The 23,792-nt window shown below is 55.6% G+C and overlaps 1 protein-coding gene across 1 annotated transcript in view; it reads right to left on the bottom strand.

The window, feature by feature from the left end:
- Nucleotides 1-23,792, bottom strand: part of SHANK3 (SH3 and multiple ankyrin repeat domains 3) — an 83,508-nt gene that overhangs the window by 7,638 nt on the left and 52,078 nt on the right. The window contains exons 12-22 of the mRNA XM_042782803.1: nt 23,684-23,789; nt 22,545-22,658; nt 14,696-14,771; nt 14,408-14,490; nt 13,705-13,829; nt 13,468-13,600; nt 12,506-12,586; nt 7,815-7,838; nt 3,785-3,915; nt 3,113-3,197; nt 3-175 (exon numbers count right to left, since the gene is read on the bottom strand). Coding sequence (XP_042638737.1) covers nt 3-175; nt 3,113-3,197; nt 3,785-3,915; nt 7,815-7,838; nt 12,506-12,586; nt 13,468-13,600; nt 13,705-13,829; nt 14,408-14,490; nt 14,696-14,771; nt 22,545-22,658; nt 23,684-23,789 — 1,131 coding nt within the window. The remainder of the gene's footprint in view (nt 1-2; nt 176-3,112; nt 3,198-3,784; nt 3,916-7,814; nt 7,839-12,505; nt 12,587-13,467; nt 13,601-13,704; nt 13,830-14,407; nt 14,491-14,695; nt 14,772-22,544; nt 22,659-23,683; nt 23,790-23,792) is intronic.

Raw genomic sequence — 23,792 nt, 5'->3', positions numbered from 1 at the left:
GGCGGCGGCGAGAAGGCGGGCGGAGGCCCCGAGTCGTAGTAGTAAGGGCCAGGCGGGGGCGGGGGCGCGGTCTGTGGCGGCGGTGGGATCCCGCGGCCCTCGCGACCCGAGTCTTGCATGGACGTGCTGCGCGGGAAGCGCCCCTCCAGTAGGGACGCCAGCTTCTCGTCCTCCCCTGTGGACAGAAGCACCCAGAGCCCATAAGGTGGGCAGGCAGCCGCGTGCTCCGCGCCCTAGGCACCATGTGGTGGGCAGGTAAGCTGCAGCGGAGAGGCCCCACAGTGCAGGCTCCCTGAAACGACCCAAACTCTTGATTCCCTGACTGGACCAGACCACGAGTAGGGGCAGAACAGCCATCCACACGTGGGGGACCGAAACGGCACAGTGAGGCCTGCAATGGGGGGAGGGCAGTGTGAGGCGGGGCCGCCGCAGGGCTCCCGCCCTGGAGAGGGGTGCCAGGTGGAAGCAGATACCCACGTGGGTGGGTCTGGGAGGCGCCAGCCACCTGCGGCAGCGGTGGGGGCGGGGCTTGACTACAGGGGATGACCAAGGAGACAGGTGCACATTCTACAAGGCGTCATTGGCCAGGTGATGCGGGAGGTCGGGAAGGGAGCAGTGATGGCCAGGAGCCAGCACAGGATCACCACCAGACACCACCTTCCTCCTCACAAGGCACGAGGGAGTCAGATCCAGCACCAAGACAGCCAAGGGCCATAACCACTCCTGCTGCCTGGCAGCTGGAATCCACAGACAGACGGATGGAGATGAAGTGGCCCAAGGTGAGTTTGACCCACTCTTGGCCATGGGACCCCAAGCCTGAGCCCCTCTGAGCCTCAGCTCTCCCACGGGCAGCTCACAGAGAACCCACTTCACACTTGGCCCAGAGGTCTTCGTAAGATCCTGTGTGAGGATGGGGCACTGGCCCCCAGTCCCGTCCCTGGGACACAAGGCAGATGCCTCATTTGTGTATGAGACTGAATTCTAGCTCTGCCAGTCCCAGTAACACGCCCTAAGTACTTGGAGCTTCAGTTCCCTGGACACAGAAGAGGACCACCAACCCCTCGTGGAGAGAACAAGCCCATTAGAGCCTCCAGCACCGACATGAACAGGGGGCATAAGAGGAGATCATGGATGCCATGGATCACGGATCATCAGCTGAGCCTCCCCTTGCCACCAACACAGCATCTGTACTTGGCTGTCCCTTCTCCTCCCTGGCCGTGTTTCCTACATCTCATGGACACATCTCCCGAAGAAACCAATAAGCAAGGCCACAGGCAGTGTAGCCAAGGGCCCAGAGGCTGGGGGATGTGCAGATATGGGACATGAGATGTCATACCGAGGACACCAAGCTGATTGAGGGCAATGCCCATCCGGGGATGGGACAGACGCCTGTCCTGACCCCACGTGGAGGATGATGAGGGAGGGCATTGAGATGCAGGACCCATGTCACTGGTAACCTCAGAAGCTGCAGAACTATCCTTGGGCCCCAGGCACCTCCCAAACCTTTGTGGGCAGTCCCCTAGAGAGCCTCAGAGCAGCTCTTTAAAGTCTTGCTTTTAGGGATCCAGACTGAGGCTCCAAGGGTCAAACTGTGGCCAGAGCCAGGGCACAGCGTGGGGCTGAGGGAGCGATGCTGACAGTGTTCATGGGGACAGCTGGGGGCTAAGGGACAGGCAGAGAGACTGCCTGTCATCTTGCCATCTGAGCACACAACAAGGTCTCGGAGTTCAAGGGGAGGAGGTGAGCTCCCCCCTTCCCTGCTGGGATGCTCAGACCCGGGGTCCTTTGGAGGAAGGGTCCATGCCCAGCCTCAAGGCCCCACATACACACATACTTGGGTAACTCTTACACACTGACACTGTGTCCCCCCTGGAAGTCACATTCATCCTGTGCATTTAAGCCCAATATCCCCATGCCACCTGGGTGTGGCTGGAGCCCTGGTCTGATCCCACAGCACCTGAGCATGCCGCCTCATGGAACCACCATGAAGTGGTCTGCGGATCAGCCACCTCCTCTCTGAGCCTAACTGTGTGGGAGCTGTGCTCTGGGGGGCTTCTCAGCCCCCAGAGTCAATGCTCACACACAGAGTCCCCAGGTGGGTGAAGGGTCGGACTTTGGGCAGTAGTCTGGTTGGTGAATGGATAGAAGATGTGGGACCTTGGGCAGGACACTACCTCTTTGCCTCAGTTTCCCCACAGTACTTACCTCAGCAGGGTCACTGTAAGCAGCCAGCAACCCATGTGTGTGATAGGCGCAAGGGCGTCCAATCACAGTGGTGCTGGCATTCGGGACATTTACTGAGGTGAAGGGCTAGGGCGGGGTGGCAGCACGTGGCTGTCAGTGAGAGAGGAGAGGTCTGAGGACAAACCTTGGGAAGCACCAACATTCCAGGGGTGAAGCTGAGAAAGTGGGACAGGAAGTGCTGCTCTCAAACCCATAGGAGAGGTGCACGGAAAAGGGTGCAGAAAATGGGGCCCAGTGCCACCGTGAGACAGGACGTGGAGGGCAGTGTGTCTGCAGGGACAAGGCCATGGCCAGCATGGCATCAGTGTGGGTGTGGGCAGCCAGCGGCCAAGGCTGGGGAGGGCTGAGGGCTGCAGCCAGCCAGCCAGTGGGGGCTGTTCTTGAGAAAAGTGGCTGTGAAGGGGAGGGGCGATGCTGAGCAACAGCCAGAGGGGGAGGCGGGTTCCAGGGAAGAGTATTTTTAGGATCAGAGACTTAACGTGCACTTTGCCAAGGGGGAGCAGCCAAGAAATGGAGACGCAGACCTGAAGGAAAGAGGTGCTGGTGTCCTTGGGGGGCCACAGCATGAAGGTGGTGGCAACCACAGGTCAGGAGGGTGGCCCAGAGGCAGAGGGTGGTGGACAGCAGGGGGTGGTGCCCAAGGTGTCTTCCAGCAACCTACCTCTGAGGTAGAGGAAGGGCTGTCCCACAAACACGCTAGATCTCTGGGTTGGTGCCGGTGGTGGGAGAGGGGTGTAAAGAGACTGAGCCAAATGATAGCAGTGGGGAGGACCAGAGAGGCAGATGTCCTCAGGCCCTAGGTCCCACCCCAGACACTGCACCCCAGCACGGCCCCCGGCCCCCCAGCCCACATCCAGCCGGGCCGTACCTACAGACTTGGTTCGCGGGAGACCCTTCCGCAGTGAGCCAGGCAGTTTCTCTGGGCCTGGGAGGCCCTGGCGTTCAAACAGCGACTGCGGGGGCAGAGTGACACGAAGGTTCTGGTGCCTGAGTTCTCCTCCAGGCCCACCTATCCCGCTTCTGAACCTGAGGCCGGACACCCCACCTGCTCACACCAGGGGCGCCTGGACCCAGGAATCAGGCCTTGGCAGGCTCAGGTGTGGCCAAGGCGTGGGGGACATGCTGTACTGTGGCCTCCAGAGCACCGGGAACCATGGATGAGAGCCAAGTGTGCCGGGAGAGCCCTCAGGGTCCCTGCCCGGCCAAAGGTGGGGTCAAAGACCACCCCAGTACAAAGGATACAACCTCCACACCTCAGGGGTCCCAGTGCCCTGTGGTGCAGTGCTGGGCCAGCACTGCAGGGGGGTCGTCTTGTGACCAGTATGCAGGACCCCCAGGGAACACCCAATACCACCACATGTTGCACAAGGTCCCCTGTCCCTGCAACAATAACCTACCTGGGCCACATGCACGGGGGTGGGTCCTAGGGAGGGAGGGGGGGCCACAGCCACCACACAATCACAAAGCCCACACCACATGCCCAGGTCCACCCTGTGACCCCACACACAGGCCCAGCAGCCCCAGCAGGCACCCGACTCACGCTGATCTCAGCCGGTGTGATCCTGCGGCTAGTGGGCCGCTGTTTGACGGTGGCTGCTCTCGAGTCAGCATCCGCAATGTCAGGTCTCAGGGTGGGCTCTGCGGCCGCAGCCAGGGCCTCATCCAGCTTGTCTGCGCGGCCAGGGAGGGGCCACGTCAGCACCAGACCCCAGGGCCCCCCTCCGCCTGCCACCCTCAGCACCACCCCACGTCCCCAGGCTTCTTATTCCCTCAGACACCTGCCACCTGGACCTCTGAGATCCAACTCCACCTGGCCCCTGCCTCTTGCGGGCCTCTGGTGACACCAGGGAGAGAACCAGGGTGGGGAGGGCTGCCAGAGGCCCACACAACCCTGACCCCTATCCCCTCTGCCCTTCTCAATGCTCATCAGATACTGCCCACCGACCCCTGCTCTGGAAGGCAGACCACAGTGCGTGCTGAAGACAGTCTGGACAGATGGATGGATGGACGGATGGGGATAGAACCCACCAACTTAGGGTAGTAGCCTAAAATGTGGCTCTGTGCAAACCGGGGGCTGAGAGGCCTTCCCGTGGGGATGCAGAGACAGCAGAGATGGGGCCATGCTGGGAAGGGCACCCTGAAAGGAAGCAGGAAGGAGCCATGGAATAGGGCGAACAGGCCAGGATGGAGAGACGCCTTTTAAATCTGCTATAAAAGGACGGCTCTGTTTGCTCTTCCTAAGCTAATGCTATTTAAACGAGTGGTTTAAATTTGGTATGTTTAGTTATAAAATGATTTGGAAATTGCACCACACTACAACATGACTTGAGAACACTCTGGTAGATGGTGCCCCTGGGAGTAGGGGGTCAGCAGCTCCTTCCTGCCAGATCCCATGAGGGGCGAGGGGCCCTGTCTACTCAGCTCCACCCCAACCCTTGGAACCAGCACGTGGACGCTAGGTGGGTGTTGAGATCGCAGCCATGTGTCTGCCGGCAGCAGGGCTCCACAGGCTCCAAGCCTTTCAATCCCCAACTCTGTGGGGCTGTGCAAACACCAAGGGGCCAGATGTCTAGTCAGTGTCGGGCGACTTCTGTGGTCAGCCCGGAACCTCTGCTTCTCCTCCAGCCCCTACCCAGGGTCCCTCTGCTGCACTCAGCAACTGCAACGCCAGTTCATGAGCTGCCCTCAGCCACCCACATCCTGCTGGAACCAGCCCCACTGGTACCCTGGCAAACAGACCTCATGTGCCAGTGTCCTTGTCAACAACAATGTCAGAACAGCCCCACTCAAGGGGCTGTGGAGGGTAACACACTGCAAAGCACCCACTGCTCATGGCCCGGGCCACATATACAATATGCACACAATGAACCCTGTGTCCACATCTGGTCCCCACACACCTCAGGGGTTCACACCCCTGGCACCCAGCCTCTGTTGGGCATATCAGGGAGCAAGTTCGGGGACTTGCGTGCTTGAACTTTCTCTTTTTATCCTCATGAAGACACTCTCTTCCCCCACTTTGCCCATGAGGACACTGAAGCTCAGAAGAGAGCAAAGGACCCAACCACAGTCCAAAGAGCAGAGATCAGATGAAGCCATGTACAACTGAGCCACAGGGCTAAAGACACCAGGACACAAGCTGGGGACACACAGGGCCCTAGCTCACCAGGTGGGCATGGCCACCTGAGCTCCCAGGGACCCAAAACAGTGGCGTGAACACAGTAGCTACCACAGGCAGTGCCGCTGGGCCAGGTAAGACTGCATGAAGGAAGGGATCTAGGATCCTACACACCACAAGCTGCTGGGGTTGACACTATCCCCAGCAAAACTGCCACATGAATTCCTAAATGACTCTGAGAAGAAAATGAAGCTGCCCAGGGGTCAGGTCTGGGCACTGGTGACCACCAAGCCTCATTACATGGCTACCCAAACAGGAATGACTGAGTCACAACCACTGCCCCTGCAAGAGACCACACAGCACCCAGGGGACCCACTGGTGAGCTGGAGGACAGAGCCAGAATATTCCAGAAATAGTTGGGGTCTGCCCCAGAGACTGGGGAAGAGACAGGAGTCACTGGAGGAGAACTTGGAATCTGCTTTAATACCTGTGAGGAGAGACCAGGGGCGGGGACAGCCAGCAGGCTGCAGAGCGCGAAAGGGGACAGGGACACCAGTCACACAGGACAGCCAGCAGCAGTGCTGGGTCCCCAGAGTGAGAGGTGAAAGGCTGGGCCTCGGACAGTGAGCACACCTACTCGCAGGTGAGGAGGAGCAGGAGGCAGGGCTGGGACAGAGGGGTCCAAGCTGGCCCAGGCAAAACTCAGCAAGTGCCTGAGACTAAAGCTACCTCCAGCCCCATTTGGCCCCTTGACTTCTGTGTAGAAAGGGAGGCATCCCACCCAGAGGGGTGGAGGGGGCCAGCAGAAGTTAGGCCCTGTGACCACTCCAGACCAGTCCTGGTGACAATCACCTATACGGACTCCATGTCCACTGCTGGTCAGGTTGGATACACAGGGAGGAGCACCAGAGGCAGTGGGGGTAGGACCAGAAAGTCCCTGGGCCTGAAGGGAGGGCGGCTCCCGTACTGTGGGCCCAGTCAGGAACAGGGCCCCCCAGGGATGGCAGGACCAATGAGGACAGCTGACACCACCCCTAGACACTGCACACCGTGGTCCCAATCACTGTGCCCTGCAGGCTCCACGGCTGGACCCTTGTGGTGTGATGGGTTGTTTTTCTATGTCCTTTCTTGCTATAGTTCATAACTCCCACCAAATGACTGGGTGGGATTATGAAAATAAAGTGCTTATTGCCCACCAAAGGGATTGGACAGCTTGCTAATAATACAAATAAGGTGAATGGCACTCTTGTGGGAGTGGGACCGTGCAAATAAGGTGTATGGAACCCTAACGAGAGGACTGGTCCATTTTGCCATCTGCTGGCCTTCACATGAGCCATCCCAGAGGCAGAAAGGAGGGCCTCACTACCACCAAGAAGAGACAGGAGTGGAATGTATCCTTTGGACACAGGATCCCTGAGCTGAGAACCGACTAGACCCAGAAGACAGAAAGCGAGAACTGAAACCAGGACGGTGAGAAGCAGCAACAGGGAAGTGACAGGAGCAGAGGCAGCAGAATCAGGAGACCCACCGACACAGCAGGTGAGCTCTGTGGCCCACAGAGCCCAAGCACCGAGTGCCTGTGGGCAGGAGGCTTGCTGGCAGAGTGGGGTGCCTCTGGGCGCTCGCTCACAGTTGTTAGCCTTGCCAACCCACAGAGCTCAGTGCCTACAGGCCAAGGCTTACTGGCAGAGTGGGGTGCCTCCAAGTAATTATCGGTGGAGTTGAAGAGCTTTGTAACACTTGCCCAAGCAGAGCAGAGGCTGGAACAGCCCAAAAGGCCCAAGAAGCCAAGGGCCGAGAGGCCTGCCTAGGGCAGAACTGTATCCCGAGTCATTCCTGATGAATTGTAACCTGTTACTTCCCTAATAAACTCTATTATTGTGAGTATGGCCTGTGAGTTCTGTATGACCGTTACAACGAATTGTTGAACCCAGTAGAGTAGAGTGCCGTGGGAGGGACAGCTGATGTCAGAGTTGGTGAAAAGGTTGGAGGGAGGTCTGTCTGACCTCCACTTCATAGGAATCAGCCTTGGGCTATTGGTGCTGATAATGATTCTCCTCCCAACCATGCAACTAGAGGAGGTCAGATCTCCTCACGCTGCCATTTTTACAACTCTTCCTCATCAGAATAACCACCCTCATCCCGCATGCCCTGTATGGGCTTCCCAAGGCCAGGAACTTCCTCCATCACCTAGCTCAGCTCTCAGCCTCGAGGCCCAGAGCTTTGCCAAGCCCTCTCCTCTTCCCAGGGCAGGTATCCTGAGCCTTCTGCCCAGTGCCTACAAGTGGCCTTCCACCAATTCTAGGAGGTGGTTCCCAGGAGGGTGCATCCCAGGCCTTTAGAATCTAGTCATGGTAATGACTAGAACCAGACCCTCCTGCCACCAGCACACCCGTGGACAGGGTCAGGGAAAGCTGGGCCCTGGGATTCTGAGGCCCCATAGTAGGTGACTCACCCCCTTTCCTTCTCCGAATTGAGGCTTGGAATCAAGAAACAGAGCAAAGGGGGTAAGAGGCAGCTTCAACCCCAGCACCCATTCCCATGCTATTTCCATCCCACACCTCTCACCCATCAACCAGGACCCCCACCCCAGTATCCTAACCTCTACTTCCATATCAGACTGCCAAGGGTATATCTTCCAAAAGCCAAATCATTACACAGCTCAAAACTCAGAAACAACCCTAAGGAGGGACATATGCATGCACATGTGCATACACATACACACATACACACATAATACACATGTATGTGTACACACACAGCGCACATGCTCCTGCATGCGCACACACACATATATGTCCACATACACACACGCATCCATGCACCACATGCATGCACGAACATCCACACAGAGAATTCCCTCGGAGTTAAACCATTCTCAATTCAAATGTTTGTTCAGAAAAGAGGAGAAACCTCTCTAAAAGCCACGTTCAGAAGCCACTGCTGCCTAGGGTGGCTACCAAAGCTCTGTTCTACACACAGGGCAGCCAGGTATTTGGCCAAGCAACCTTTCCCAAACTGAGGCCAGTCACGAGACTGCATGGTTGGTGTGGTGCCTGCCCTCATGGGCTCCTTCCTGTTCTCATCACAAAATGAAAGGGACCCAAGAAGTGATGTACAGTGAAATCAGGCCTCAGCATATCCTTGGCTCAAGCTGAACACATGGGCATGCGGAAACCCGGAGAACTGCCTTCTACCCTTCTACCACCTGTCTCAGGAGGAGAGTCTCCACCCACCTCTTCATCTCATCCCCAACTCAACCATTCCTTTTCAGCTTCTGCTCACATCGTCCCCCCACCAGGATTCTCCCCCTCTACAGTCCCTTCCCACATCCTCTGCCAGCACAAGGCCACCCTTGTCATCTGCTTTGTCACCTTACACTTCCTTTCTTCCCAAGTGTCCAGTCTCCTTCCTCAAAAGACAGCGGGGTCCTGTGGGTGTCCACAGCTCAACACTGTGACTCACAGGGCTGACTTGTTTCTGAGAATGAACCAACAGGTTGACTTTCTATCCTTTAAAAGCACCAATGGCTGGACTTAGGCTGATCCTTGGGCACCAGGGGAAATTCTGATGCTGGCCTGGTCCTCCTCACACAAGACATTTCCAGAGTGACTGGTCAGGTCAGTACAAGGGGCTGACACCCCAGGATGTCTGCCCTCTGGAGCAGGGGGCTGCCAAGTTCTCTGAACAGGGCAAAGGGAAGAGCTTGGGCCCACCTCCACACAAGTCATGCTTCTCACCCAGCAGCATGGATAGACACTCAGAGAAGCACTGGTGGGATGATGCTGACCTAAAGCCACACACGTGATCTCCTAGAAGACAAGTCTACAGAACAGCTTGAAGCAGCCATGTAGGGAATGGTACCAGAGGTGGTGGGAGCCCAAGTCAGGGGGAAAGAGGGAGGAGGAAGGGCTGCTTTGTTCACTGGCCTTAGCTCTTCAGACAGAAACAGCTCAGAAAGCAGAAGGCAATTGTACTGCTTCCACAAAGCAGAGTCCCTGGTCCCAGGATTATGAATCTCAGGCTGCATAAGGCCCTCTCTGTGTGGAATTAGGAGGGTTCCTTCTGGACATGCAGCTGAATGGGATCATGTGACCACCTCTGGCAGGAGGCTCCAGGCCTCGGTCCTTGGTTTGGTGCCCCGCCAGACCCAGCTGACTGCTGGTTTGTCACTTTGGATCCACAGTCAGTGTGATAGGTCAGTTCCCTGTGACTGGCCCTGGACCCTTGAGACTCTGGGGCCAGAAGGTGGCTTCTGTGTTTCACTCTTGAATGAATGAGTTTAGATAGTACAGAATTCTAGGTGGAGAACTTTTTAGTTATTTCGCCTGAAGACTGTGGAAGAATCATTCCATCATTCACTAGCATCTATTACTGCCAAAGAGAAGTCAGCTGTCAATTTAACCATCATTCCTTTACCGATACCCTGGCTTTCCTCTCTGGTAATTTTTTTTACAATTTTGTCCTTGGTTTTATGCCATTTACTGTTAAGGGTCTGAATGCTGGTTTGTTTTTATTTTCCCACTCTTGAATTACATGTTTTCAAACTGGAAAGTCAGGTCTTTACTCAATTCTGGAAAACTCTTAGCCATGTACTCGTCAAATATTGTTTATTTTCCATTCATTTGAGGGGCTCTGGTAGCGTCATGTCTAAGGCATTTGGCTACTAACCAGAAAGTTGGTGGTTCAAACCCATCAACAGCCATTCAGCAGGCGGAAGATGGGGAAATCTACTTTTATAAAGATTTACAGCCTTGGAAATCCAACAGGGGTTGCTATGAGTCAGAATCTACTCAATGGCAGCGGGTTTGGTTTGGTTTTCTCCATTCACTTTATTCCTTCCCTCAGGAATTCCCATTCCTGAGGTAGATGCTCAGATTTTCTTGTTTGTCCTGCATGTCTCTCAACTGCTCTTTGATATTTTCCATCTCCTTATTTTTGGTGCTGCATTCTCAGTAATACTCTGATTTCTCTTCCCATTCATTCTTTCTTTCTTCAACATTTAGTATTTATTCCATCCATGCTGTTTTTAAGGAGCTGTAGTAGCATAGTGCCTAAGGCACTTGACTGCTAACCAGAAGGCTGCTCCTCAGAAGGAAGACTGGGCAATCTACTTCCTTAGAGATACTGCCTCAGAAACCCAAGGAAGGGTCCCACTATGAGTCACATCCGACTCGACAGCAGTCAATTTTGAGTATGGAGTTTTTAATCTCAGTAACTTATTTTATTTCAATAAAAGTTCTTTGGGATCCTTCCAAAACCTGCTTTCATTTTTTGTTTTGTTTTGTTTTCTGGTTTTTTTGTACTATCCTATTCTGCTTTATTTATGAGTTCTGTTATTTCTTTTAATCTTAATAAACTTCTTGTCTCTTTCATGTTTGTCTATGATTACTATCCCTTTCACGTTATTCTACGACTTCCAGTTCTTTTGATGCTAATTCCAGTCCTTAGGCTTGGTTCTAGCTTTCTCATTTCCCCTGAGTCCGCAGTTGTATCTCCTGACCTCATGGAGGCATGAGACCCTAAACCCAACCCTTGGGACCTACATCCAGTCCGCAGGTCCCGAGGGCTGAGCAGGCGTCAGCTTCCTCTCCCTCCCTGAGCTCTCACTGCTCCCTTCAACCTTGAAGCCCAGGGATATCTCTTCCTTTTATTGAGTTGATTGTGTTATTATTATTATTATTATTATTACTATCACTGTATATTAAGCTTTATTTTACCTGGAGTATTTCCAAAACCAAACCAAACTCCCTGCCATCAAGTCGGATCTGACTCATAGTGACCTCCCCTCCTTGGGTTTCTGAGGTAGTATCTCTACAGAAGTAGATTCTCTAACCTTCCTTCTGAGGACTGGCTCGTGGGTTTGAACCGCCAGCCTTCTGATTAGCAGTCAAATGCCTTAGGCACTATGCCACCAGAGCTCCTTGGAGTATCTAGGGAAAAGGAAACCCTAACCCATGTCAATCCAGCCTATCTTGGTATTCCGGCATTCAACTAAACTACAGCCAAGAGCACTTGTTTGGGGTGGAGGGTGGGCTCAGTCTGTGGCTAAGGTCAGGGCTCAGGTCACATGTAAGGTCAAGATCATTTTGGGAGTCAGGGTTCCTTCTACAGCTGCGAGCAGAGCTAAGTCCAGGGCTAGGGTTGGGCTCACACTATAGAAAACAAGAATGCTATTCATAGTCATGTATGTTCAGGCCATGCCCACAATGAGGCTGTTAATGGTCATATGTGTCAGCACATGTCTGTGATGAGGCTGCTAACAGTCACGTACATCAGGATATGCCTACAAGGTCATTAATACTCACATCAAATCAAGCCACACCCATGATGAGTTCCTATCAAAATCCCAACACCCTCTTGTCCACCCCTCCACAGTGCAGGCAGACCTTCCTCGTCAGCACTCTGAGTGTCACGACAGCCCTGGGAGGTAAGCAGTGCCATTTTCCACCTGACTGATGAGCAGACAAGCACAGAGAAGGTAAAGAAAAATCAAAGGTCACTCAGCAAGTGCCTGGTAGAGCTGGGCAGAGCCAGGTCCCGATTTGTGCTCCTTCCTCCCTTTAGAGTTGGCTTTCCTCAACTAGGTGAGATGTAGAAGTCAAGTCAGGGCAGAGATGTGGTGAGCACACATATGGTACATGCATCCATGCACACACACACACGCACACACAGACATGCTCACACATGTGTGCACACACGAGTCCACACATGCACACACATAGGCACACTCATACACACGCATACAGGCACACTCGCATGCAGGTACACGAGTACACGCACAGAAGTGTGCACAGGCACAGGCACACAAGCATGCACGCACACATACAAGTATGCATATACATGTGCGCACAAGAATGCACACATGCGCGCACACAATCCTGCACATGCATGCACACACATGCACACACACATGGAAAACACACCTGGAGTTCCAGATCCTCCTCCCCAAATACATCCGTCCAGGTTATCCCCATCCTGCTTCAGCACTGCCCAGTGCCCAAGCCCTACCCCACAGACTGCCGATGTTCCCCACCACGACAATGTGCCATGGGTTTGCCCTCTGACCTGTTCATAGGTCTGTCCTGTCCATCCCTGCACCCATCCCACCTGGGTCCACCCACCTCCGCCTCACCCGCCACTCACCGAGCTCCTCCAGTTCGGCAGTCATGGACTTGGAGCGCAGGGTCAGTGTGGTACTGGGGGCCCTCTTGGGGGGAGGCGGGGCTGCAAAGAAGAGGGAGGCTTTGGGCCTCCTGTCCAGCAGCAGGCGGCGTGGCGTGGCCAAGTGCAGGTGCCACTTGCGCTCCACTGCCTGGACCTCCTCGTACTCCCGTGAGGAGGAGTCGCACTGCGCGAGGATCTTGTTGAGGCTACGGCTGGATGCAAACTTCTTCATGGTGCGGGAGCTCGAGGGGCCCCTGGGGCTGGGACCGTGGGAGGGTGGTCAAGGGCTCCTGTGGGGGTCGCTGTGTCTGGCCTGGGCACCTGCCCTGCAGGCTCCAAGGGCCAGGCCAGGGGGCACCAGAGCCATGGAGTGGGGGCTGGGAGGGGTCTCCCCCCAGGCCCGGCTCCAGCTGTCCCTGAGCGCCCTTGGGCCCAGGAGGCCCCACCCTCTCGGGGGACACGGGTGTGGCCGGCTGCAGCTGCTGGGCCTGGGCTGGGCCAAGCTGGCAGAGACTCCTGGGCCCAGGCTGCGGCCGCCACGGCGCGGCAAGCGGCAAGACGACGCTCTCCTCTTCCCTTCAGGTGCCGCCTCCCCCTTCCCTCCGACAATAAGGCAGCAGCGCAGCATCAACCTCACCGTTGCCATGGCAACCCCGGCCTCCAGGCAGCTGCTGCCGGTGTCGGAAGGAGGGCGGCCGCCACACCAGGGGCTGGGGGAGCCAGGAAGGAGGGGGCAGGGGCCCCAGAGCAGGACCGAGTGGGCCCCCTGAGGAGCCTAAGGGAGGGAAGTCAGGTGAGCCTGAGGAGGGGCCACCTGGGTCTGGGGTCTGAGGCTGGGGTCAGCCATCTAACTCTGGAGTTGGGGCCAGGACCCTGGTCTAGGTTCAGACACCCTCGGTCTGGGGTCAGAGCAGGGAAAGCGGCAAGGGCCAAGCTCTCACCTCGGCGCCGAGACCCGTCTTCTTCGGGCTTCCTGGTCACTGACACGACCTTCATGACCAGGCGGTTCCCACCCTGACGGATCAGGGCCACCACCTGTTTGTGGCCCACCTTCACCACGTTCACACCGTTCACCTGTGGACACATAGGCTGCTCTGCCTCCCCCTCAGGCCGGGGTCAGGGTTGGGCCAGGGATGGGCCAGGGTGGGCTGGGGGCAGGCCGGCCCAGCGGGCCTCACCTCGATTAGGAAGTCTCCAGTGCGCAGCCCAGCCCTCCAGGCCACGCCCTCCACATCCACTGATTCCAGGTACTGCAGTGCAGGGAAGGCAGGTGTGGGCGTGAACTCCTCGATGGGGGTCTCCGCTGCAAAGGGGCAGGCTCAGTGGGAGGTGCAGCCCCCTCCCACACGTAGTTAAGGGGGTCAGTGGGCAGTCGTGGGATGCAGGGGCTGGCAGAGCCCAGTGTGGGGGCCACTCAGCACAGGACCCTAGGATACGCAGCCCTTCCCTCCGAGAGTTCCCTGCTCACATAAAGTGACCCCGGTGCACAAGACTCCTTGACAGCAAAGATAGGAGAACCCACGAGAGTCGGAACTCAAGCTGGGGTTGGTCCAAACACAAACTACAGTCACCACCTTGGCAGAGGGCTGGGAGGGGTGAGTCAGGAGAGGGGAAAAGGGACAAGAGCCAGGAGACAAACTCTGAGAGCAAGCACACCCCATCCACCCCTTCCACGAAGGTCCCGCCCAGCACCCTCAGCCCCGCCCCTCCACAAGGGCACCACCCAGAACCCTCGGCCCCACCCCTCCACAAGAACACTACCCAGCACCCTCAGCCCCGCCCCTCACAATGACACCACCCAACACCTTTGGCCCCACCCCTTCACAAGGGCCCCACCCAGCACCTTTGGCCCCACCCCTCCACAAGGGCCCCGCCCAGCACCTTTGGCCCCCCGGAGGACAAAGCCAAAGCCCTCATGATCACGCTTCTGCAACACAGCCACCTTGTCCTCGATGACATAATCACTGAAGAGAGAGAAGAGTGTGGGGAAGCCAAGTTGACCCTCCCACATCCTAGATGGGGCCCAGTGGGACACGGCCCACCCACTCTCCTTGCCCTCTGACCTGAGCCTCCACGGGTGGCCTCCCATCCAGCCAGTGCCACCCTCCCTTCCCATCCACATGCCCCCAGCAGCATCCCTGGCATGTCCACGCCCCCACGCCATCGTACCTGTGGGACGTGAGACTGTCATAGGAGCCCACAGTGTAGTGGCGGAAAAGCCGCTTGGTCCGGTCCTCCCGAGTTTCTGGAGGGAGTTTCAGGAGCTGATGGAGGGTCATGTCCTGCAACTGGACTGAACTGCCCCAACCATGGCAGCCATCTGCCTGCACTGCCGGCGTGTCCACATGGAAGGGGCCCAAACCTGGCCCTGGAGCCCAGAGGGGCTGGGCAGGAAGGCAGAAGGAATCCTGGGCTCAGGGAGTGTGTGCTTGTGTCTGCATGGCCATGCCCCACAGTGTGGGTAGGGGCTGTGCTCGTGTGTATATGTGTGTGTGTGCCTGTGACCCTCAGTCAGGTGTAAGGGCTGTACTCATGTATGTGCAGGTGTGTCCATGATCCACAGCTGTGTGTAAGTGCTGGGCTCATGTGTGTGTATGTGTGTGTGTGACCCAATCATGAATGCTGTGTTCATGTGTATCTGTCTGTGACCCACAGTCATGTACAAGTGCTGTGCTCATGGGTGTGTGCATGCATGTGAGTGTCTGTGACCTACAGTCACACAAGTGCCGTGCTCATGTGTGTGTATGCATATCTGTGCCCACAGTCCAGTCGTAAGTGCCACACTCAAGTGTATGTCTGTCTACCCATGGTCCACAGTCACACATAAGTGCTGTGCTCACGTGTGTGTATGCATATCTGTGCCCACAGTCCAGTCGTAAGTGCCACACTCAAGTGTATGTGTCTGTCTACCCATGATCCACGGTCATGTGTAAGTGCTGTCTCGTGTGTGTGTCTGTCTATGCATGGTCCATAGTCATGTGTAAGTGCTGTGCTCATTGGGGTGTGTGTGCGTGTGTGTGTGTGTCTGGGAGTTTCTGTGACCCACAGTCACATGTAAGTGCTGTACTCACATGTGTGTATACGTGTCTGTGACCCACCGTCGTAAGTGCTCTTTGTGTGTTTATGCGTTGTCTGTCCATGACCCAGTTGTGGGTAAGTGCTGTGCTCATGTGTGCATATGCATATGTCTGTCCAGTTGTGTGAAGTGTTGTGCTTATGGAGGTGTGCATGTGTGTCTGAGTGTCTGTGACCCACAATCAATTGTAAGTGCTGCGCTCATGTGTGTGTGTATGTCTGTCCGTGACCCAGTCGTGTGTTAAGTGCTGTGCTCATGTGTGTGTGTGTCTGTGTCTGTGTAAATGATATGTTTGTGTGTGTGTCTGCCTGTGGCCCAGTCCTGTGTAAGTGCTGTGCTCACATATGTGCATGCATGTGTGATGTGTCCGTGTCTGTGACCTACAGTTATTTCTAAGTGCTGTGTTCACATGTATGCATGTGTGTGTCTGTGACCCACAGCTGTGTGTTAAGTGCTGTGCTCATATGTGTGCATGTGTGTGTATTGGTGTGTCTCTCTGACCCATAGTTGTGTGTTAAGTATTGTGTTCATATGTGTGCATATGTGTGTCTGTGACCCACAGTTTTGTGTTAAGTGCTGTGTTCATGTGTGTGCATGTGTGTCTGTGACCCACAGTTGTGTGTATGCTGTGTTCACATGTGCATGTGTGTGTCTGTGCATGTCCATGACCCACAGTCATGTGTATGGGCCATGCTTTGTACTGGTATAACCTCGGGCGTCAATGGATTCTTACTTCTAAACCATTTTTGCCCTCAGCCTCATGGGGTCCCTTGCTCCAGCCTGAGTGGGACTGGAAGTCCAGGAGTAGGGAGTGGGAGGTGGCTGGGGGACCTCCCTAACATCACTGCCCCCACAGGACTCCCCTCAATCTGTCCTCTTGATCTCTGAGCCCCACATGGCCCACAGGATAGCCACTGTCACCTGCTCCACCCTGGCTTCCTGAGTTCTGCCAGCTGTGGGGTCCAACCCACTGTGCCCTGTACCCCACACCTGCTTCTGCAGCCACTGGAGTCAAGCCCCCCAACCCTGGCACCGCAACTGCTCCTCCTGGCTCCAGCCCAGCTCCCCAGCACACAGTGGCTCCCAAAGTCCCACCACAGCCGCCTGCCCCACAAGGACCAGCTCTGCCCTGCTGCCTCCTACCAGCATTTCTCAAGATCCCTGGCTTCGTTCAATGGTACTTACTGGGCTCCTACTGTGTGCCAGGCACTGTCTGCTTTGGGTTCTGGGAACACAGCAGAGAACAGAACTGTCTCTGTCCTCCTGGGGTTTGTAAGCTTTTTGGGAAAGAGAATAAACTAACCAAAAATAAGTAAAAACATAATGCATCAAATCCTGATGGGAAATGCTGGTAAGTGCTTAAAGAAAAGTGTACACAAGAGGGGTGCAGGGACCAGCTGCAGCTCGGGGTGCCTTAGGTTGGGGGGCAGTGTGAAAGTGTGAAGGACACACAGGGGAAGGACTTCCAGGGAGGGGCCAGCAAGACAAAGCCCACAGACAGGAGTCTGCCTAGAGATAGACTGTGGGGCTGGGCCAGAAGAAACACATTTAAGGGAGGCCTACAATGTCTGACCACCCACATCCTCCACTAATTGTAAGCTCCTTGAGGATAAAGAGCATATCCCCTTAATCTCTGTAACCCCAGTGCCTGGCACAGAGAAGGCACTTGAGATGTTGACTGGATGGACAGACTGATAGACAAACAGATGAGTGGATGTGTCGGAGGGTGGGTCAAAGGCCAGAGGGACCTCTGATGCATGGATGGACCAAAATGGCTATGTAAGTCAATATATGTGTGGGCGGGTGGGTCAAAGGATGGACATAGGGATGAACGGATGGTGGTGACCTGATGAAAAACAGGGTGGACAGAGAGGGAGGGATGGGTGGATGGGTTGACTGGGTGGGAAGACAGCTGGGTGGGTGGACGGGCGGACTAGGTGGGTGGATAGCTGGGTGGGTAGACGGGTGGACTGGGTGGGTGGACAGCTGGGTGGGTGGATGGATGGACTGGGTGGGTAGGTGGATCTATCCGTAGGTTGATGGGTAAGTAGGTGGGTGGAAAGAATGTGGGTGAGTCAAAGGACAGATGGAGATAAAAGCAGGTTGGTGAATGGGTGGAAGGGAGGAAGAACAGGTCCCTGTTAAAGTCAGAATCACAAATATAAGGAGGAAGACTGGCCCGGATTTGGAGGTCCTGCCACTAACACTGTGACCCTCTGGAAGCTGATGGTGTTCTTGAACTTCTCCGTTTCAGAGGGAGAAAACTAGTCCCTTCTAATGTCTGTACTTTCCCCTCTTGATGCCCTCTGGTGGTGCACTGGTTAAATCATTTGGCTGCTAAACAAAAGGTCAGCAGTTTGAACCCACTAGCCACTCCCCAGAGAAAGATGTGGCAGTTGGCTTCTGTAAAGGAAAGTCTTGGGAACCCTATGGTCAGTTCTCCTCTGTCCTCTAGGGGTGCTGTGAGTTGGAATCCACTCTATGGCAATGGGGGTGGTTTGGGGTTTTTGGATGTTCTCCCAGCACTCACTTCTTTCCTCTCTTCCTGCACGCAACCTGGGGCCACGTGCACCCATCCTTCTGAAACCACGGCCGGTGCCGCCTGGGCCAGCCACACTGCTCGGGTGGGCATCAGACCCTCCACGCTCCCCTTGGCCCTTGCACACTGACCCAGACGCAGGAGTGCTCATGGCGCCTCCCCACCTGCAGAAGGACTCCTGAGCTTCTCAGTTCACTAGCCTCACAGCTTTAAATTTTATCAACCAAACAAACTGTATTTATTACATAACACAAATCCACTTTCCAGTTTTGTTAGACACCTAAGCTGAAGCAAAAACGTTAGCAGGACCTCTCTAAGACACAAAACAACCACACAGGAAAGAAAGGGCAGAGGTGGAATGGGGAGACGCAGGCTGGCAGTCAGCAGGTGAGGTCTCTGCAAACCACTCTCTAACTCCACTCATCTTACCTCTCCCCTCCCTAGTCAACTCCGAAGACTGTGCCCACAGTTCCACCAAGTTGGCCTGGGTGAGTAGCAGGACCCGCTTCCAAACCCCAGTGCTGCCTGGCCCAGGACTAGCCAGCAAGGCCCCTCCTTGCTTCTCAGCCCTTCCCTGCCCCCACTCCTGTTCCAGAAACCAATCTGTGTTGGAAATAGGCCTGTTGGAAGCAGGTTCCTGTCCCTCAGCTGCCCTCTGGCCTCTGGCAGAACTGGATCCTGAACCCCAGGTCAGAGCATGCTCACAGCAGCCTCAGCTGAACATACAGGAGGGCCCGGTGCTCCCACCCATTCTGGCAGCCCCACCCACCCCAGAACACTCCCCCAGGTGACGTACGCCAGGGCTACTCCCACTGGCCACTGTCACCCCAGGTCTTCCGTTCCTTCACCAACTCCCACTGGATCCGCACCCTCTCCCTCCACTCCCCGCGCACTGCTCTGTCCTTCCAGGCCTTCATCCTAACCCTAATGAGCTGCCCCCAGCATCCCACCTGCCATACTGCCCTGGGTGTGTGGCTGTGGTCAAGCCCCAGCCCAGCCACCCTCTCCCTCCTCTACAGGCCTGAGCACCACAGCCCTGTCCACCCCTCGTGGCACACAGAGCTCCACTGACGCCACCCATGGAGGGAGCAGCTATGCACACAAGAGCCTGGAGTGACCACAGACACCAGACCAGCCAGCCCCTCGGGGCTGGGATTCTTCCCCTTGGCAGCGGACTAGTGACAGGCTCGCCTCACAAACCACTGGGAGGGCAGTGGCTGCTCACGCAGGAAGAAAGGCCCAGGAACCCAGAGCAGTCAGCGCACTCTTGGTGCCAGCACCATGGCGCACTGTACACACAGGACTCTGTCACCCCCACCTGCTGACCACCTGAGACCTTCTCTCCCTCCCCAGGGTTCAACTCAAACCCACCTGCACTTGGGAACCTGCCTTGACTCCCTCAGGCCAACGCAGGTGCCACCGTGGTCATGGGTACACGTCCACACTCACACAGTCATGCTCTGTCATGGCAACTGCATGGCCACAACCTCTGGAACCTACTCCCGTGATGAACACCTAACACAGCATGCCACACACACAGGTCCAGACACATCACACCATACATATATGTGTTCCAGACACATGTCACACACATACATGCTCCAGATATGTGCCACATGCACATGTTCTAGACATGTCACGCACATGCTGCAGACACACATCACACGCACAAGTTCCAGACACATTATACACACACATTCCAGATATGTCACATGCACACATTCCAGACATACCACTCACATACTCCCGACACACCTCACACACACAAGTTCTAGACACACATCACACACACACACACACACACACTCCAGACACGTCACATGCACATGCTCTAGACATATCACACACATTCCAGACACACGTCACATAACACTCTAGACACACGTCACACATTCCAGACACACGTCACATATACACACTCTGGACACATCACATCACATGCTCGACCCGTCACACGCTCACACTCCAAAACAGCACATGCACACACTCCAGGCATGTCACACACACATGCTCCAAAAATCACACTCCAGACATGTCTCACACACACACTCCAGATACATCACACACACACGCTTCAGAAGTCACACACACATGCTCCAGACACATCTCACATGCACATGCTCCAGACACACATCACATGTTCCATACACAGATCACACACACACACACACTCCATACATATCACACGCACATGTCTCAGACACAGCACAGTTGATATGTGTCACACGAACACTTAAGATATGTCACATGCACACACTCCAGACGCACATCACACACACGTCCCAGACACACATCACAAGCACACACTCCCAATACATCACACGCTCATGCCCCAGACACATCACATGCACACTCCAAAACATCACATGCACATTCTCCAGACATATCACACAAACATAGTCCAGATAGGCCACATGCACACACTTCAGATACATGTCACACAGTGCAGATACATACCACACACGCTCGATACATGTCACGCACATCCCATACATGCATCACACATGTGCTCTAAACATGTCATATACACTCCATACACACATCACATGCACATGTTCCAGGTACACATCACATGCTCCAAACACGTCACACACACGAGCTCCAGACACACACCACACACACATCGATACACATCACACACGCTCCAAATACACATCACATCCACATGCTCCAAACATGCCATGTGCTTATATCCCAGACACACACCACACACACACACTCCAGACATACCATCACACATAATCCAGACACATACCACATGCACATGCTCCAGACACACACCACACACACGTCCTTGATACACACACACTCCAAATACACATCACATGCACATGGCTTGACACACCACGCCACACGCACATCCAGACACACACCACACACATGCTCCACACACCATGCCACAGGCACACACTTCAGATGTCACACACACTCCAGACACATCTCACATACTCCATATACACCATGCCACACACACACTCAATACATGTCACATACAGACACACACATGTGTGCGTGCGTACTCTTCACATACACGTCACACGAACAGGGTCCGGATACACGCCACGCATACACATTCCAAACACACCATGCCACATGCACACTCTCCAGATAAAACATGCCACACATGCACTCCACACACACCACACACACACATCCAGACACATGCACATATCCACACACCACACACTCCAGACACACCATACCACGTGCACACTCGACATCACGCACACGTGCTCCAAGCACATCACATGCACATGCTCCAGACATGCCACACCACGCACACACGCTTGACACACTACATCGCGTGTACATGCTCCAGACCCATCTCACCACATACATGTGTCCAAACACACCATGTCACACATACATGCTGCGGACACTTGCTCCAGACACACCACACTACAGACATGCATTCCACACACATCACAGGCTCATGCTCCAGACACACATGCACGCACTCCAGACATCCTACATACACACACTTGCTCCACACTGCTTTCGCCTGCAGGTGGCCACCACTTGGGCAGGGTTCCCTTGTCCCACCAGCTTACAGGAGGAGTGATGACCTATGAGGACCATGAGACCTACTACAAGGCATGGCCCCAAACTGACAGTGACTCCTGGCCTGGGGACTCAAAAGGGCCATCCTTACTCTCCACCAGCAGGAACCCCAGAGATCAAGGGACACTCTAAGGAGCTGGACTGAGGTCTCTCCTGCCCAGGGGGTAACATGCTGCATCTGTGCCTGCACGTCCCCATCCCTCGCCTGGTGCCATTTCAGCCCCTCCTGGCCTCGGAGCACCCAGGACAGCCCATGTCCCCATCCCTCACCTGATGCCCTGTTCCAGCCCCTCCTGGTTGTGGGGCACCCAGGACAGCCCCTCTGGATCTAACTGGCCTCATTTCCTCTTGGCTGGTCCCAGCCTCTCTGCTCTGCCCACTCGGACAATCTGTCCACCTTGGCCAGATGCCTCTTTTCGCATGGTGACCTCCTTTACTTGCCCTCCAGCCAGGCAGGAGTGGCATCTCCAAGCACCTAGCATGTGTGTGACCCACATGGGGCCAGCTCAAGGGTGTGAGCACTCAGGCATTTTCTTGCACACGAGTATGCATCCATACAGCATATGTGTTCTGTAGACACGTCACATATCTTCACTGTATGTGACATGTATGTTTCTTGTACATGCACCTGTTACTGGCACAAGTGCTTATAAATGCGTACAGAGGTGCACACCTACGTGTATCTGTGTTAATAAAGGAGTTTGCATGCACTTGGAGGCACACTTGAATCTACTTCTAGTCCCTTCTGTATGGACACCACGTGGACTTAACTCCAAGCAAGACCAAGGGGCCCTGGGAAAGGACGTGCCCACGGGCGCTGCCAGCATGCACAGGTCACTCACCATGCCGCGTGTCATACTGCCTCATCTGCACCTCCTCCACGCAGTCGGCCGGGAACCAGCCTGTGCGGCCTTTCACGGTCCCCTCCCAGAAACCGCCCTCCCCGATGCTCAGCACTGGAGGGACAGAGCCAGACAAGCCATTAGGGCACAGAGGCCCAGCCTGCACCCACAGGTTCCCCCCAGCCCAGGCTCAGGTGCCCTCCCCCTCCCCTCCCCCCTTCTCCCTGTCCTTTCCCCTCCCTTCCCAGTGCTCCCGACTCCTCCCTGGGAAGGCCTTGGGACCAACACAAAGAGAGGGGAACAGATGGGGACGGCACAGGGCACGCATGTGGGGGACAGAGAGACACAGATGGACACGCATGTGGGGGACAGAGAGACACAGATGCACAGACTCACAGGCAGGAGGACACGGAGGACGGGACCAACAGCTGCTCCCATCCCACCCCACACACCACTCTCTACCCACCTCGTGAGCTATGCCCCGTCGTCCCTGTCACCCACCCCAGGGGTCACTGCCAAGAGCTCAAGTCATCACATTGTGCCCAGAGGACTAGGTGACATGACAAGCTTGAGGAGACCCCATCCTTACAACTCTACGGCTTCCTCAGCTCCCATGGATGTGGGGTAACCCAGAAGACAGGACCCCAGTAATGAGACATCTCCACATTGAGAGGAGCTGTCATGGTTCAGAACCCTCCAGAGCCCTCAGAACAGGACCGCTCACGCTGGAGACACCCCCACAACGAGCAGCCTCATAATGGCACAGGGTGTCCCATGTCACAGAATCCAGAACTGACAAAAACCCCAGCACATGAGGCGAGCCCTCCAGACACAGAGTGAGCCCAGTGACACAACCAGCCCCATGGCACGGTAACACCCTAGGACAAGCAGAACCCCTACCCTGACACAGGAACCCCAAACGACAGAGGTCCAGGAGGGACCTACAGACAGCCGCCCCTCCCTGCCCCAAGCCCTTCTCAGTGGCACAAGGGGTCCCCCTGGCAGATGCACCCCTCGATGGCCACCGCAGTTCGGGGTTCCCAGGGACGCCCCAGTGAGGGGCAGGCCCCCTGGCCCCAGCTGCGCGCCGGCGGCCGTGCGCCCCAGCGCCGCGCGGCCCCGCCCCCGCTGGCCCTCACCCTTCACGGCCTCTCCGCGGTGCAGCGGGATCTCGCCCTCGCCCTGCGGGGTGTGCGCCTTCACCGCGATGAACTTGCGACCGGGGACGGCGCTGTAAAGTTTCCGCTT

Source organism: Orycteropus afer, unplaced genomic scaffold (genome assembly GCF_000298275.1).
Source record: "Orycteropus afer afer isolate SDZICR_OR568_19922 unplaced genomic scaffold, OryAfe1.0 scaffold00471, whole genome shotgun sequence".
In the NCBI taxonomy this organism is placed as follows: Eukaryota; Metazoa; Chordata; class Mammalia; order Tubulidentata; family Orycteropodidae; genus Orycteropus; species Orycteropus afer.
This window is presented reverse-complemented; position numbering and strand designations above follow the sequence as displayed.